The 17,151-nt window shown below is 34.3% G+C and overlaps 1 protein-coding gene across 4 annotated transcripts in view; it reads right to left on the bottom strand.

Annotated features, from left to right (window-relative positions):
- Positions 1 to 17,151, bottom strand: part of AKAP6 (A-kinase anchoring protein 6) — a 480,061-nt gene that overhangs the window by 46,563 nt on the left and 416,347 nt on the right. For all 4 annotated transcript variants that reach the window (XM_043555958.1, XM_043555961.1, XM_043555960.1 and 1 more), the window contains exon 12: positions 15,836 to 16,051. In XM_043555958.1, coding sequence (XP_043411893.1) covers positions 15,836 to 16,051 — 216 coding nt within the window. The remainder of the gene's footprint in view (positions 1 to 15,835; positions 16,052 to 17,151) is intronic.

Genomic DNA, 17,151 nt, shown 5'->3' with positions numbered 1-17,151 from the left:
CCTTGGTCCTTAGAGGAAAGTTCTCTCCTTCTAATATGCCTCCCAACTGTGGATTGCTACACCTGAGATGGAGTTTTTCTTTCTTTGGCAAGACCTTGTCTCTGCCACTCCCACCCATATTAATGCTGCCCCTTTGTCTCTCATTGGGGAGGCTCTGTTTATACAGTTCTTAGGGCTTTTTTCTGAAGAAATTATTCCATATGTAGTTGTATATTTATTTTGTCCATGGATGGAAGTAAGCTCAAGACCCTCCTATGCCACTGTCTTGAGCAAAGATGTTTTTACCTTTCTCACTCTATTTTATTTTATTTATTTATTTATTTATTTATTTATTTTGGTGGTGTTATGCTACACAGTTCATCTGCAAGTTTTTTCAATTTGTTGCAAGTCTCTAAAAATTTTTCCTATTTACTGGAAAAAGAATGTGCATATAAGTGGACCTGGGCAGCTCAAACCCATGTTGTTGAAGGGTTAACTGTATGTATGTTTGTTTATTTACTGTTTTTCCTCATAGCACTTATCACTATCTGCAATTATTTTATTTTAATTCCTGTAGTTAACATCCAGGATTATATTAGTTTCAGTTGTGCAATATAGCAATTCAACAATTCCATATATTAGTGCTCATCAAGATAAGTGTACTCTTAATGCCCTTCACGTATTTCACCCATCTCCCCTACCTACCACCTTCTATTTGTTCTCTATAGTTAAAATTTTTTTTTGGTTTGTCTTTTTTTTTCCCTTTGTCCATTTGTTTTGTTTCTTAAATTCCACATATGAATGAAGTTATATGGTATTTGTCTTTCTCTGACTGGCTTATTTCTCTTAGCACAATACTTGGTAGATCCATCTATATTGTTGCAAAAGGCAAAATTTCATTCTTTTTTGATAGCTGAATAATATTCCATTGTATATTTATAGCACACTTTCTTTATCCATTCATCTATTGATGGACACTTAGGCTGCTTCTATAATTTGGCTATTGTAAACAATGCTGCAATAAACATAGGGGTGTATGCATCCCTTAGAATTAGTGCTTTTGTTTTCTTTGAGCAAATACTCAGTAGTGTAGTTACTGGATCATAGGGTAGTTCTATTTTTAATTTTTTTAGGAACCTCCATACTGTGTTCCACAGTGGCTGCACAAATTTGTATTTCCACCAACAGTGCAAGAGTGTTCCTTTTTCTTCACATCCATGCCAACACCTGCTGTTTCTTGAATTTTTGATTTTAGCTATTTTGACAGGTGTGAAGTGGTATTTCATTTCGGTTTTGGTTTGTATTTCCCTGATGATGAGTGCTTTTGAGCATCTTTTCATGGGTCTGTTAGCCATCTGTATGTCTTCTTTGGAAAAAATGTCTGTTCATATCTTCTGCCCCTTTTTTTAAATAAAAAAAATTTTTTTGGGTGTTGAGCTGTACAAGTTCTTTATATATTTTGGACACTAATCCTTTATTGCATATGACATTTGAAAATATCTTCTCCCCTTTAGTAGGTTGTCCTTTAGTTTTGCTGATCAGAAGCTTTTTGTTTCTTTGCTGTGCAGAAGCTTTTTGTTTTGATGAAGTTCCAACAGCTTATTTTTGCTTTTTTTCCCCACTTGGCTCAGGAGACATATCTAGAAAAATATTCTTACAGCCAATGTCAGAGAAACTCCTGCATGTGCTCTCCTAGAATTTTTACAGTTTCATTTAGGTCCTTAATTCATTTTAGTTGGTTTTGTGTGTGGTGTAAGAAAGTGGTCCAGTTTTATTCTTTTACATGTAGTTGTCCAGTTTTCCCAATGCCATGTGTGGAAGAGACTCTCTTTTTCGCATTGTATATTCTGGTCTCCTTTGTCAAAGATTAATTGACCATATAATCATGAGTTTATTTCTGGGCTTTCTATTCTAGTCTGTTGATCTATGTGTCTATGTCTGTGCCAGTACCATACTGCTTTGATTACTACAACTTTTAAAAACTGGCAACGCAGGGATACTTATGGCAGAATCCCAGACTTATTTCCAATCAACACCCCAAAAGCCTTGTATTTGCAACACTTTTGAAGTCCTCTCTAATCTAGCTTCTTGCATAGATTAACCGTCATGTCATTTTCCCCTTTATTTTTGTCTTTGAATTCAATAGCAAACTCAAGAAAATTTTACAAAGAAGTCATCCTATTACATTTAGAAATACTTTTAGAGTAAAAAAATATGGAATGATGATGTGTGATGATCATAACCAAAACATTTCAGTCATAAAAATACATGCCGAAATCTAAACTTTACTCTATTATTCAAACTTTTCCATTTTTCAAAACCAACTTTTTTCCTATCAAATATTTTTCTTTTTTTATTCAGTGATTTTTCATTATTTGATTTATTTTTTCCAAATAATCCACTACTTAACTATACCCGTGTATTTTTTTCCAATGAATCCAATTCTTTCTTTACATGAGAGCCAATGGATAAGATTGCAGGGAAGCACTGGGTTTACTTTCAAATGGAATCCTCTAACTAAATCCAACTTAGCTTGAGTCTTTAGATCTTCAACATATCATTTACAAATTCTTAGGACTGACCATCTAATAAAAAATAGTATGTTAACAGAAATTACTGTGTTGCCATTTGTTTATATGATTTTTCTTGTATGCAATTCAAAAAAAGATTTCTAGGAAGTTTCTAATATAAAGGAAAAATAAGATTATTGGGGGTGGTGGTGAGGCAAGAAATTATATCAATAAAGCCTTTAAGAGCTGTGAAAGAGCTTAAAGCCCTGGAGTCACATATTCATGGATCCAGATCTTTTTCCTCCACTTACTAGTTCTATGTCCTTGGGTAATTAATCTTTCAAAAAGTTAGTTTTGTCATCTACAATGTTATCACGATTAAGTGACACAATGGATGGTAACCCAGTGACTAAGACAAAGTACACATTCAATACTGCTAGCAAATAAACACAACAGCCCCATCCTTTTAGTGACTGACACTTAATACTCCTTGTCTTTTTATAGGGATATTGTCCAGATAATAAAAAAAAAATAATTTGAGAAAATAAAATAAACTGAGAGACATATGTCCTCACAATGTTTGATACCTTGTTTTAGGAATGTTGGGTTTCCCTGAGGGAATTGGTCTATATTAGACCAAACCTGTCTGGTAAAGGTTTATTGAGATGGCATTTGAAAAAAGAAATCTGACTTGTGATATATAGAATTCACCACTGGAAAACTGACCTTCTTGGTACAAATTCCATGAAAGTCAGGAGTTTATGTGAAGCAATTGTGAATTAATAAGAACCTCCACGTTCTTAAAAAAAATGTTTAAATAAATAAGTGTCAGTGAAATATCAGTGGTTAACCAACTCACATGGCAAACCAAATTCTCTTTTTTATTTTTTCCTGGTATTGTAAAAGGGAAAATGCTTGCTTAGTTCTCTTCCTTAAGGTTCTGTATAAAATATTACTCTTTTTCAAATACAAATCAAAACCACACTCAGATATCACCTCACGCCAGTCAGAGTGGCCAAAATGAACAAATCAGGAGACTATAGATGCTGGAGAGGATGTGGAGAAACGGGAACCCTCTTGCACTGTTGGTGGGAATGAAAACTGGTGCAGCTGCTCTGGAAAAGAGTGTGGAGGTTCCTCAAAAAATTAAAAATAGACCTACTCTATGACCCAGCAGTAGCACTGCTAGGAATTTACCCAAGGGATACAGGAGTACTGATGCATAGGGGCCCTTGTACCCCAATGTTTATAGCAGCACTCTCAACAATAGCCAAATTGTGGAAAGAGCCTAAATGTCCATCAACTGATGAATGGGTAAAAAATCGTGGTTTACATACACAATGGAATATTACGTGGCAATGAGAAAGAATGAAATATGGCCCTTTGTAGCAACATGGATGGAAATGGAGAGTGTGATGCTAAGTGAAATAAGCCATACAGAGAAAGACAGATACCATATGGTTTCACTCTTATGTGGATCCTGAGAAACTTAACAGAAACCCATGGGGGAGGGGAAGAAAAAAAAAAGAAAAAAAAAGAGGTTAGAGTGGGAGAGAGAGCCAAAGCATAAGAGACTCTTAAAAACTGAGAACAAACAGAGTTGATGGGGGGTGGGAGGGAGGGGTGATGGGCATTGAAGAGGGCATCTTTTGGGATGAGCACTGGGTGTTGTATGGAAACTAATTTGACAATAAATTTCATATAATAAAAAAATAAAAAAAATAAACAAGATACCTAGGTAATTCATATGTACACTAGACTCTGAGAGCAACTGTTACAAATCTTGGCACTGTAAACTAGTGCTGTCCAATAGAACTTTGTACAATGATGGAAATTCCCTGTGCTATTCAGTACAGTAACCAATAACTGCATATAACTATAAGAACTTCAAATATGGCTAGTGCCAATAAGAAACTAATCTTTTTATTTTATGTAATTTTAATTAATTTAAATTTAGATAGCCACATATGGCCAGTGGATACCATATTCTACATTGCAGCTGTAACTTTTTATTCAAATGTATTTATGGGAACAATGTATGCCTTCTGAAGCTTTGGGACATTTGTTCTTTTTATCTCATTTGCCAAAGGTTATGGGACCCTCATAATACATTGATACTTGTAAAAAAAATATTACTCCTTTTCATAAATGAGTTAGAGATGGTTAATTTTTGGCAGTTAAAACTTCTTCACATATCACTTGTGATAATGAAGAAATTTGATCCATAATTTCCTAAATTGTATTGGAAAAATGGAATGACCTAATTTCAAAATCCAATAGACTTAATACGTATTTATAAAACTATTAACTTAATTAAAACAAGAGTGGATGCATATGCAACATTCATATCATTAAAAAAGACCTTATCTTAAAGAGACAATTTAGGATGCTGATTCAGGACAGTGACTCTGGAGCCAAGATGTCTAGGCTTTGACAGATCAGTTACAAACTAGCTGGGTCACTTTGGAAAAGTTGCTGAAACTCTGCTTCAACTTTTCTTATGCAAAATTGAGAGGATAATAGTACATATATCATATGACTATTAAAAGTCTTAGATTAATTAACATGTAACAGAAAAGGGCCTAACACCTAGTAAGTGTTATTATGTTAGCTATTATTATTTTTGTTGCTGTTGTTTTTTGGTCCTTCAGAAAAGGGATGCTCATTTTATTTACTTACTCCAAAGCAAGGATACTCACTGTCAGGCTTCAGGGCAATCTATCAACCCATTTATAACTACATGTAAAATTCTGTATATCCCCATGTGTTTTTTAAATAGTCTTATTGAGGTATAATTGGCATAAAATAACTGCATAACTTAAAATGTACAATTTTATACATTTTGACATATAAATATACCCACAAAACTATCACTACAATCAAGATCATGACTATATTTACCATCCCCCAAATCTTCCTCATTACACTTCATAATTCTTCCAGTGGTCACAAAGATTTTACCCTATAATTTTTTTTCTATTTTGTTTTACATTTACATTTAGATCTATGATCCATTCTGACTTCATCTATTTTTAAACTTTAAAAAAAATGTTTATTTATTTATTTATTTTGAGAGACAGAGAGAGAGAGAGAGAGAGAGAGAGAGAGTAGGGGAAGGGAAAAGAGAGAGGAGAGAGAGAATTCCAAACAGGCCTCTCACTGTCAGTGCCGAGCCTGGTGCGGAGCTCAAACTCACAAACCATGAGATCATGACCTGGGCCGAAATCAAGAGTCAGATGCTCAACTGACTGAGTCACCCAGGCTCCCTGACTTCAATTTTTCAGGATGGTGCATGCAATATGGAGTTCAATTTCATATTTGTGCATATAGATGTTAAATTGTTCCAGGATCATTTGGTGAAGGACTACCCTTGGAATTGCCTTTGCATCTTTGTCAAAAATCAATTGACCATTTTTGTGCAGCTCTATTTCTGAAATATCTACCCTGTTCTATTGATCTATTTCTTGGCCTTGACACTAAAGCCATACTCTCCCAAACACTGTAGCTTTATTTTCAGTCTTGAAATCAGGAGGTGTAAGTCCTTTAACTTTATTCATCTTTTCCAAAATTGTTTTGACTATTCTAATGCCTTTGCATTTCCATGTGAATTTTAGAATCAGCTTATAAATTTCTACAAAATACATTACTTGAAATGTCATTTGAATTACACTGATCTTACAGATAAATCTGGGGAGAATTGATATCTTAATATTGTGCCTTATGATCCATGAGCACAGTATACTTCATCACTCATTTAGTTATTTAATTTCTGTCACCAATATTTTGTAATTTTCAAAGAATAGGTCTTCATGTATTTTGTGAGATATATCCCTAAGTATTTTGTATTTTTGCTGTTATTATAAATTATACTGTTTTTTTAATTTCAAATTCTGGTTGTTCATGGATAGCACGTAAAAATACAATTGATGTTTGTATCTTGGTTTTGTATACTATAACTTTGTTAAAGTCTTTTACTAGCCCTAGGATCTTTTTTTTTTTTGAGAATCTATAGCATTTTCTACATAGATGATCATGAAGCATGTGAGTAAAGGTAATTTGGTCCCTTATCTTCCAAGTGGCATGCCTTTAATTCCTTTTTTCCTTGCTTTCTTGTATGGGCTAAAACTTTCAGTGCGATGTTAAATAGAAATGGTGAAAATGGACATCCTTGCCTTCTACTGATACTAGGAGAAAAGTATTCAGTCTTTTACCATTAAATATGCTAGCTTTAGATTATTTGTAGGGGTTACTGGGTGGGTTTAGTCCATTAAGCATCCAATTCTTGATTTTGGTTCAGGTCATGATCTCATGGTTCATGGGTTCAAGCCCCACATCGGGCTCCATGGTGACCATGTACAGCATGCCTGGGATTCTCTCTCTGTCCCTATCCCACTCACTCTCTCTCTCTAAAAAAATAAATAAACTTTAATAAATAAAAAATAAAAAATAGATTATTTGTATACATCCTTTATTAAGTTGATAAAGTTTCTACATTATTTTATCTAAATAGTTGAACTTAATGGCATAAATATTCATAATATTCCCTTCATATTTTTTAATATTAGTAGAATATGTAGTGATGTCTATCTATTATTCCTGATGTTGATACTTTGTGTCTTTTCTCCATATTCCCTGATCAGTCTTGATAAAGCTTTTATCTTTTCAATAAAACAGCTTTTTTTATTTCATTGATTTTTTTTCTCTATTGTTTTTCTGTTTTCAATTACAGTGATTTCTGCTCTGATATTTATTTCCTCCCCCCCTTTCTTCTACCTACTTTGTGTTTAATTTGCCCTTATTTTTCTAGTTGCATGTGGTGAAAGATAAGATCATTATTTTAATAGCAAATTTTGGTGGCACAAATTTTAATTTTTTCTATTTCTATTCAGTACAAAAACACTTGATAATTTCCCCTTCTAATTTCTTCTTTGTTCCATGAGTTGTATATAAATTTGCTATTTAGTTTCCATATATTTGAGGGTTTTATAAATATATGCCTATTATTTATTTCTAAATTAATTCCATTATAATAAGAGAGCATACTTTGTATAATATGAGTCCTTTTACATTTTAGACTTATTCTGTGGTTCAGAAAAGAGTCATTTTGGTAGATGTTCTGTGTGCACTTGAAAATAAAGTATATTTTTTGTTGTGGGATGAGATGTTTTAAATGTCAGTTAGATCAAGTTCATTTATGGAGTGTTTATGGCTTTTATATTCTTACTGATTTTCTGTCTGCTTATGCTGCCAATTATTGAGGAAAAGTGTTGGAATCTCTTTCCAAAACTGTATCCCTGCCTACTTGTATCAGTTTTTGACTCATGTAAGTTCTGTTATTAGAACATCAACATTTACTAATGGTGTGTCCTCTAAATTAATTAGCATCTTTATCATTAAAAAAAGTGTCCTTCTTTATATCTTATAATATTTTTGCTTTGAAATCAAATCTGTTACATATTAACGCTGTGTTAGTTTAATGTATGTTTTTCCATACTTAACCTATTTTGTCTATAATTAAGGTGGGTTTATTATAGACAACATATAGCTCAATCTTGTTTTTTTAATCCAACCTGACAATTACTGCCTTTCAATTGAAGTTTTTAGTCCATTTACACTTAGTAGAATTACTGATATGATTGGTTTAATCTTCCACCTTGCTTCTTTCTCTTTGTTACACCTGTGCTTTATTCCCATTTTCCCTTTTTTCCTTCATTGTGTGTGTGTGTGTGTGTGTGTGTGTGTGTTTATGGTTAATGATTTCATTTCCCTTGTTGGACTATTAGATACAGTTTCTTGTCATAGTATACATTTTATGTTTTCACAATCTATCTTTAAATGATATTATACTACCACATGTAGTATAAGAACCATTCAACAGTATAATTCCATTTCCTGGTCTTTGTGATATTGTTGTCATATGTTTTACTTCTACATGTTTTGTAAATCCCGCAATACATTGCTACTATCTTGTTTTAAACAACCTATTATCAATTCAAGAGATTTAAATAATACAAAAATAGTTTCATATTAACCTACATAGTAGCCATTTCCAGTACTTAACATTCCTCTGTACAGATTCAAGTTTCCCACTGATATCATTTTTCTTTTGCCTGCAGAATTTCTCTTAACATTTCTTGTAATGCAGTTCTGCTGGTGATAATTTTTTTCTTCTTTTGATGTCTGAAAACTGTTTTTATCTTTCTCTTTGAATATTTCCCTGTGTGTAGAATTCTTGGTTGTTATTTTTTCCCAATACCTTAAAGATGTTGCTCCACTGTCTCCTGATCTGCATTGTTTTGAAAAAGAATTCTGCTATAACTCTTAATAATAATAACTCTTAATAAGTCTGCTATAACTCTTAATAATAACTCTGTTTTCTCTGCATGCTTTGAAGATATTCCCTTATCACTGGTTTTAATCAATTTGGTTATGATGTCCCTTGTGTAGTTTTTTCATGTTTATTGTGCCTAAAGTCTACTGACAAGTATCAGTTTATACTTTTCATCAAATTTGGAAAATTTTGGCCATTATTTCTTCAAAAATTGTTTCTCTTTATGTCCTTTCTTTTAGGGATTCCAATTACATATATATCGTGTTGCTTAAAGTTATCTCACAGCTCACTCATGCATTGTTTTCTATTTTGTCTTATTTTTCTCTGTGTTTCATTTTAGACAGTTTCTATTGTTACATTTTCAGGTTTATGAATCACTTCTATAATATTTAATTGGCTGTTAATACCACTCAGTGTAGTTTTCATCTCAGTTATTATAGTTTTTATCTGTAAAAGTTTGATTTTTGACAGATATCTTCAATGTCTGTACTTAATATGCACAATATTTTTGTCTAACTTCTTGGAAGTTAGCTTCTCTCTGCAGCTCTCTCCTCTCTATTACTCTATAGCAAATAGCAAAATAGATATAGTCCTATAGCACATTTAGCTGTCTTGGCCTCCTCAGACTCCCGGACCTGTCTCTTCAACTCAGTGAGACTGCCAGAATCTGTATAGACTTCCTCTCCATATGCTGTGCCTTGGAATTTCTAGGCAGAAAATTGGGTAACCATAGTATCACTTCATTCATTTCACATGCAAGGTTAAAATTTGTGATTTTGGGAGCACCTGGGTGGCTCAGACAGCTAAGTGGATGACTTCGGCTCAGGTCATGATCTCATGGTTCGTGGGTTCAAGCCCAACATTGGTCTTTGTGCTGACAACTCAGAGCCTGGAGCCAATTCAGATTCTGTGTCTTCCTCTCTCTCTGCCTCTCCCCACTTGCTCACTCTCTCTCTCTCTCAAAAGTAAAAAAAAAAATTAATGTGATTTTGCCCAGTTTTTTAGTTGTTTCAGGTACAAGGATAAATGTGATCTCATACTTTATCTTGGCTGAAAGTGGATATCTGCTTATGTACTTTAAGAGGAAGAAGGCCTACAGCCTTCATCAAGGAGTTATGGCCTCTTTATTAAAAGATAAGAAACACTGTTCTGAGTAAATTTATAGATTATTGGTATGGATGATTGTCGTTACTATGGATTGTCTTATACATTTTAATTTTCATCTATTGTAAGAAGTGATATTTAAACTGGTAGAATCTTGGTTCTCTATAATAAACACATAATAAATTCAGAATGCTATTTTGGAAGATGGGATGGCTTAAGGTAACATAAATGTATAGTACTGTCAGTCAAGATATGGGCCTGAATCAATGAAAGGAATAAAAGGAACAAAGCTCAAGTTTCTTTGGCTCACAAAGAAAGAAGGCAGAAGACTAGGAAAGAGAAAAACCAAAAGATACAATTCAAATAAAAATTAGAATTAAAGCTTGAAAAGTATGGACACACATTACAGTTAACACACACACACACACACACACACACAAACACACAAAAGTAAGTCTGGGTAAAGAGTTTAAATGTATGAAGAACAAATGTAATGTAAAATAATTATGCAATTTCAAAATCTTGATAAGGGAAAAAGATACTTTTGGGATTTGTCAAGATACTTGATAAGGGAGAAAGGTGCTTTGGAGGTTTTATACAAGATCTCTTGCTTTCTTGTAACTTTTGAAAAAGAGATAAATATATTCATTATTTACCTAGTTAGGGGTAATAGGGAAGTTTGACATTTATACACTTACCTAAATTTTTCTGAATATTATGGAAAGTTTTTCCATATTTTTGTCTGTAATTAGCTATGGATATTACCTAGTATGATAGTTATTTGTACATTTGTATTATCTTTTGAACTGTGCTTTTTAAGGAAGGGGAAGGGATCTAATTTACTGCTGAATCTCTAACACTGACTACTATAGAGCATCTCTTAGAGAAAATTCACTTATTTAACAAATATTATGAAGTACCTATTAAACCCTATATAAAGTTTTAGGAATGCAGAGGTGAACAAAAACTGGCTATGTGGCTGCTTTCTTCAGACCAATGGAGAAGACCAATAGTAATCGAATCATCACACAAACAGATGTCAATTGAACCATAAGGAATACTGCATATGGGATTAAGTGACATCTCTTATATAAGCTATTTCCAAAATGACTAATGAAGACAATCCTATAACACAGTGACTGAATCAGAGCTTCTAATTTGCAGTATCAGAACCTAGTCCACATTTAAAAAAAATTTAAATCCCAGTTAGTTACCATATAGTGTAATAATGATTTCAGGAATAGAATTCAGTGATTCATCACTTGTATATAACACCCAGTGCTCTTCCTAACAAGTGTCCTCCTTAAGGCCCCTTGTCCATTTAGCTCATCACCGCCCCCCCCCCCCGCCCAACACCACACCCGTTTGTTCTCTGTATATGAGAGTCTCTTATGGTTTGTCTCCCTCCAGTTTTTATATTATTTTTGCTTCCCTTCCTTTATGTTCATCAGTTTTGTATCTTAAAGTCCACATATGAGTGAAGTCATATGGTATTTGTCTTTCACTGACTGATTTATTTCACTTAGCATAATACACTCTAGTTCCATCCACATTGTTGCAAATGGCAAGATTTATTCTTTTTGATTCAATTCTTTTTCATTGAGTAATATGTCATTTTATATATATACCACATCTTCCTTATCCATTCATCACTCAATGGACATTTGGGCTATTTCCATTCTTTGGCTATTGTCAATAGTGCTGCTATAAACATTGGGGTGCATGTGCCCCTTCGAATCAGCATTTTTGTATCCTATGGATAAATACCTAGTAGGGCAAATGCTAGGTTGTAGGGAAGTTCTATTTTTTATTTTTTGAGGAACCTCCATACTGTTTTCCAGCGTGGCTGCACCAGTTTGCATTTCCACCAGCAATGCAAAAGAGACCCTCTTTCTCTGCATCCTTGCCAAAACCTGTCATTGCTGGAGTTGTTAATGCTAGCCATTCTGACTGGTATGAGGTGGTATCTCATTGAGGTTTTGATTTGTATTTCCCTGATGATGAGTGATGTTGAACATTTTTTCATGTGTCAGCCATCTGGATGTCTTCTTTGGAAAAGTGTCTATTCATATCTTTGGCCCATTTCTTCACTGGATTATTTGTTTTTTGGGTGTTGAATTTGATAAGTTCTTTATAGATTTTGGAGACTAATCCTTTATCTGATATGTCATTTGCAAATATCTTCTCCCATTCCATCAGCCTTTTAGTATTACTGATTGTTTCCATCACTATGCAGAGGCTTTTTATCTTGATGAGGTCTCAATAGTTCATTTTTGCTTTTGTTTCCCTTGCCTCTGGAGACATGTCAAGTAAGAAGTTGCTGTGGCCGAGGTCAAAGAGGATGTTGCCTGTTTTCTCCTTTAGGATTTTGATGGCTTCCTGTAATACACTTAGGTCTTTCATCCATTTTGAGTTTATTTTTGTGCACATTGTAAGAAAGTGGTCCTGGTCATTCTGCATGTTGCCATCCAGTTCTGCCAAAACCATTTGCTAAAGAGACTGTCTTTACTCCACTGGATATTCTTTCTTGCTTTGTCCAAGATTAGTTGGCCATATGTTTGTGGGTCCATTTCTGGGATTCTCTATTCTGTTCCATTGATCTGAGTGTCTGTTCTTGTGCCAGTACTATACTATATTGATGATTACAGCTTTGTAATATAGATTGAAGTCTAGAATTGTGATACTTCCAGCTTTGGTTTTCTTTTTCATGATTGCTTTGGCTATTCAGGGTCTTTTCTGGTTCCATACAAATTTTAGGATTATTTGTTCTAGCTCTGTGAAAAAGCTGGTGTTATTTAATAGGTATTGCATTGAATATGTAGATTGCTTTGTGTGTGTAGTTTTGACATTTTAACAAGGCTTGATCTTCTAATCCATGAGCACGGATTAGAATTTTTTTCCATTTTTTTGTGTCTTCTTCAATTTCTTTCATAAGCTTTCTATAGTTTTCAGTGTATAGATTTTTCACCTCTTTTGTTAGGTTTATTTCCTAGGTATTTTATGGTTTTTAGTGCAAATGTAAATGGGATTGATTCCTTGATTTCTCTTTCTGCTGCTTCATTATTGGTGTATAGAAATGCAACCGATTTCTATGCATTAATTTTATATCCTGTGACTCTAGCATATTCATGGATCAGTTCTAGCGGTTTTTTTGTGGAGTCTTTTGGGTTTTCCACGTAGAGGATCATGTTGTCTGCAAAGAGTGAAAGTGTGACTCACTCCTTGCCAATTTGGATGCCTTTTATTTCTTTTTGTTGTCTGATTGCTGAAGCTAGGACTTCCAACACTATGTTGAATAACAGTGGTGAGAGTCACATCCTTGTTGAGTTCCTGACCTTAGGGAGAAAGTTCTCAGTTTTCTCCCATTGAGGATGATATTAGTGGTGGGTCTTTCATATATGGCCTTTATGATCTTGAGGTATGATCCTTCTATCCCTAATTTCTTGAGAGTTTTTATCAAGAAAGGATGCTGTGTATTTTGTCAAATGCTTTTTCTATATCTATCGAGAGGATTACGCAGTTCTTATACTTTCTTTTACTAATGTGTGGTATCAAATTGACCTAGTCCACATTTTTATCCAATAGCTCATACAGAATTTCCTTCAGAAATAACTTTTGAAGAAAAGAGTATACTACCAGATACTTTACATCATGTTTTAGAACTTGGAAACATTGTCACTATCATTGGAAACATTATCACCATCACACAGGTCAAAAGGCACCTTCTTGGTGGTCTCATGAAGGTGAATAGTCTTATAGAAATGTAATAATACTCAAAGCCATTTTGGGGGAATATGAACCCTGATCATGAATGTAGATATAGTTTTAAACCAAATGTCAGAATAAAAGAAAATTTATTAAATAAAAGCATGTACTCATCCATTTAGCAAATATCTGTCAAACATCTACCATGTGCAAGTACGTCCCAGGCCTTGCAAACAGTCACTGAAAGTCCCTGTGCATGAAGGACCATGGGGATGGCATGAGGGTGAGGCATATGATAAACAAGCAAACAGACCACTTAGAGACTTCTGATTTTCTGCATAGGTAGCCTCCCACAATGGTCAATGGTTGCTTGCCTATCAAAGCAATATGGACTCTTTACTAAACAACAGAGATCAGAAGCAAGAAATATCTCCAACTTAATTAGGTACCCTCTGCTGACTGAATTGTTGCCATTAGCCTTACTCTGTTCTATCCTTTTCTTGACAGTGATTTTCAACCTTGTTTAGCACAGACTTTATTTGCTACCTCCATCATTCCAAAAGCCTACACACTCAGTAGACAACCTAAAGAAAAGGGGAGACTTTTCTCTATCTGCAATTTATATCTACCTCTATGTGTTAGCTTGAGCCTCTAAGAAGTAGCCAGGGTTTTAAAATGAAAGCTTACTTCTACCAAAGAAGCAGGATAAAAATGTCTACATCTAGTCCACAGAGATCTAGTCCTGCAACCCTGATCATATGATTTCAAGTAAATCCCCAAAGAAAGCCATTTTTGTCTCCTCCAAAGCAGCTTGAATGCTTCCAAAATGTCAGAGCTTCTCCAGGTGCAGATGGTTTTTGTGTAAGTTTTATTATGGTCACTACTATGCTTAGAGGCTTCAAAACTATAGAATAAAAAATAACCTCTTTTGCCCTTCTAAACACTGAAAGAAAGAAAGAAAGAAAGAAAGAAAGAAAGAAAGAAAGGGAAAACACAGTAGCTAAATAGCTTCATAGGTCTTTTCCAGGAAAGACATCCAATTATATAGACTCTGATTACTGGTAATAACTTGGAAGTCTTAAGAAATTTAACAACTTCAGCTCAAAACAATTAAATTGAACTGTTGATGATACAATCATCCCCTAGACTCAACATAGCTGCAGATGCAGAAAAAGTGAGAAGGCTTACTGATTCATTGTCCTTTCTGTTCCCAGTCCCCAATGCCAAACACATCAGACAGCAAATATTAAGAATTTGTTAAAATTAGAATTCACAGGAGAAGACTTTTTTCAGTGGCAGGATTATTACATTTGATTTTTCAATTTTGAATCTTGGACTTTCCAAACCCATAGAACTGATAATATAAACATATAACAATAACTTTCTATTCCATGTATGTATGTATGTGTTTCATTTATGTAAGTCAAACATGAAAATTAGGTATTCAACTAATGGTCAGTGACTTCAAAGTCATTTGGGGAATGCAATCTTTTTATCAATAAATCTTTTCTATTAAGAATATGAAGGTTTTCTGGACAAGAACTTATTCTCTACTATTATTAAACAACCTTAGTCACATATATTTCCTTCATGTATCAATGGTTTGAACTTATAATCAACTTGGAAAATTCTTAAAAGGGACCCTACCCCTACCTTGAACACTGCATTAGAATTCACAGAGAAAACTTTCTAGCTCTCAGCAATGAATATCTATCAAAAGAAGCTCTAAGCAAAAGAAATGGAGTTTGTTGTACGAACAGTGTTAAGTCATCATGTAATGAAAAGGTAAGCAGTATACTTTATGTCATTGCCTCATAGAGCAATGCTTCATAGAGCATACACACTGCTACACGTGCTTTCAAAGTAGAAAGCCGCCTTCTAACAAAATCTTCATGGGGTATTTTATGATTAAAGAATATCACTGGTGAAGGAATGACTGAAGGAATTAATGGCTTAGTTTGGCAAGATTAAGCCAACTCTTCCTGTGATTTTTTTCAAGACAATGAGATACACTGAAACACTTCTTATTGGTAGGCAAATAAATCTCTGTGCCATGACAAATGGAATTTCATCTAGTGGTTGGAGAGATCTATCCCTTTCTTTTACAAAACCACTTGTAAGATGAATACATTTTCCAAGTTCTGAAATAATTTTTTTCTGAGAAAAATAAGAGACCATTATGCTTTAAAAAAAATATATCACTCACAGACTCCTTTCCCATCTTCTTTTGTAGCCGTGTTTGCCACTGAACAGCTTGCATGACAATGGCTTCCCATCTTCTTTCAAGATTTACAATGATCAGTTGCATGGGCTGGTGGTCTGCGTTCAGATTGCAAGTGTCCCGGTCATCCAGAAGATGCTGGCACAATCGCAGGATGGAGGCCACTCCACGTCGTCGCTGTTTGATTTCACCACAGAGGGACTGCAACACAGAAAGGGCTTGATCCGTGGGTGTTTATAAAGCATAATTCCCCCCAAATTGAAACACCTACTTCCACCATAATTTCAAATTATAGTGATATGCTTGGCTATGAATAAGACAAGAATGGCTCTGGAGTTGCCTTTAGATTGGAGACCGTCTGTTGATACCCAACTAATGCCAAAGAATTCAGCTGCATCCCACTCTTCTTCCCTTTTTTTCAATGATTTCTCCATCTAAAACGCTGGGTCCCACCTGGACACCTAGGTGATTAACAATTTACAACTTAATGAAATTTAGGTCATATGAATGCCAAACAGATTGACCTGCTTTAATTCCAGGTGACAGGAAACACAAAAGATAGAGAAGTGCTCCAAAAGGAAATGGAAATTTTCCAAACTTACTCCTAGATTTTTTAAGGCCAAAAGTTTAGTTTTCTACTGGCTGGGAATAAGTTAAATAAGATTGCAGAGAAGTTTCATACCTAACATCTATTATTGGGGAAAAATGGATAAGCAACATTTCTCTTCCGAAGCTTGATTAACAAAGCAATAATGTTCTGAGAACAGAAATTAGGATACTGGATTATTACTGCACTATTTGTTGGTTGCTGTTTCTTTTAATAGACATTCACACAATTTAAGAAGGATATGCATGCATCAAAATAGCATTTTGCCCCCAGAAGCATTTGTATTGCTGCAGTGACCCTAAGCTGAACGATTCAAGCAAAATAGTGGGTACACATGTCTAAAAATATTATATCTTTTCTTTGCCTACGGATAGTGTGTAAGTGATATTCTAATTCAAAGCCTTCAGGAGAAATGATGATTGTATCCACAAACATCACTGAATTACTAATCTCCTTCTACTGCTACAATTGGACTGTTCTAACAGTTAACAGATTGCTTATTAATCAACAAGGGTAAACAAGACAATGCAATTTCATTTAGTGTGAGAGTTTTAATGCCTAAAAGTATTTGTGCTTAAAATGTTAATCTAGATAAGGCTTCATTAGTAGAAGTCTTAAAATGATTAAATGCGGTTCATTGAAATGTGCACAGAGTGGCAGTAGATCAGCAGGTGGACATTTCATACAGATGTTC

This window comes from Prionailurus bengalensis, chromosome B3 (assembly GCF_016509475.1).
Source record: "Prionailurus bengalensis isolate Pbe53 chromosome B3, Fcat_Pben_1.1_paternal_pri, whole genome shotgun sequence".
NCBI lineage: Eukaryota > Metazoa > Chordata > Mammalia > Carnivora > Felidae > Prionailurus > Prionailurus bengalensis.
This window is presented reverse-complemented; position numbering and strand designations above follow the sequence as displayed.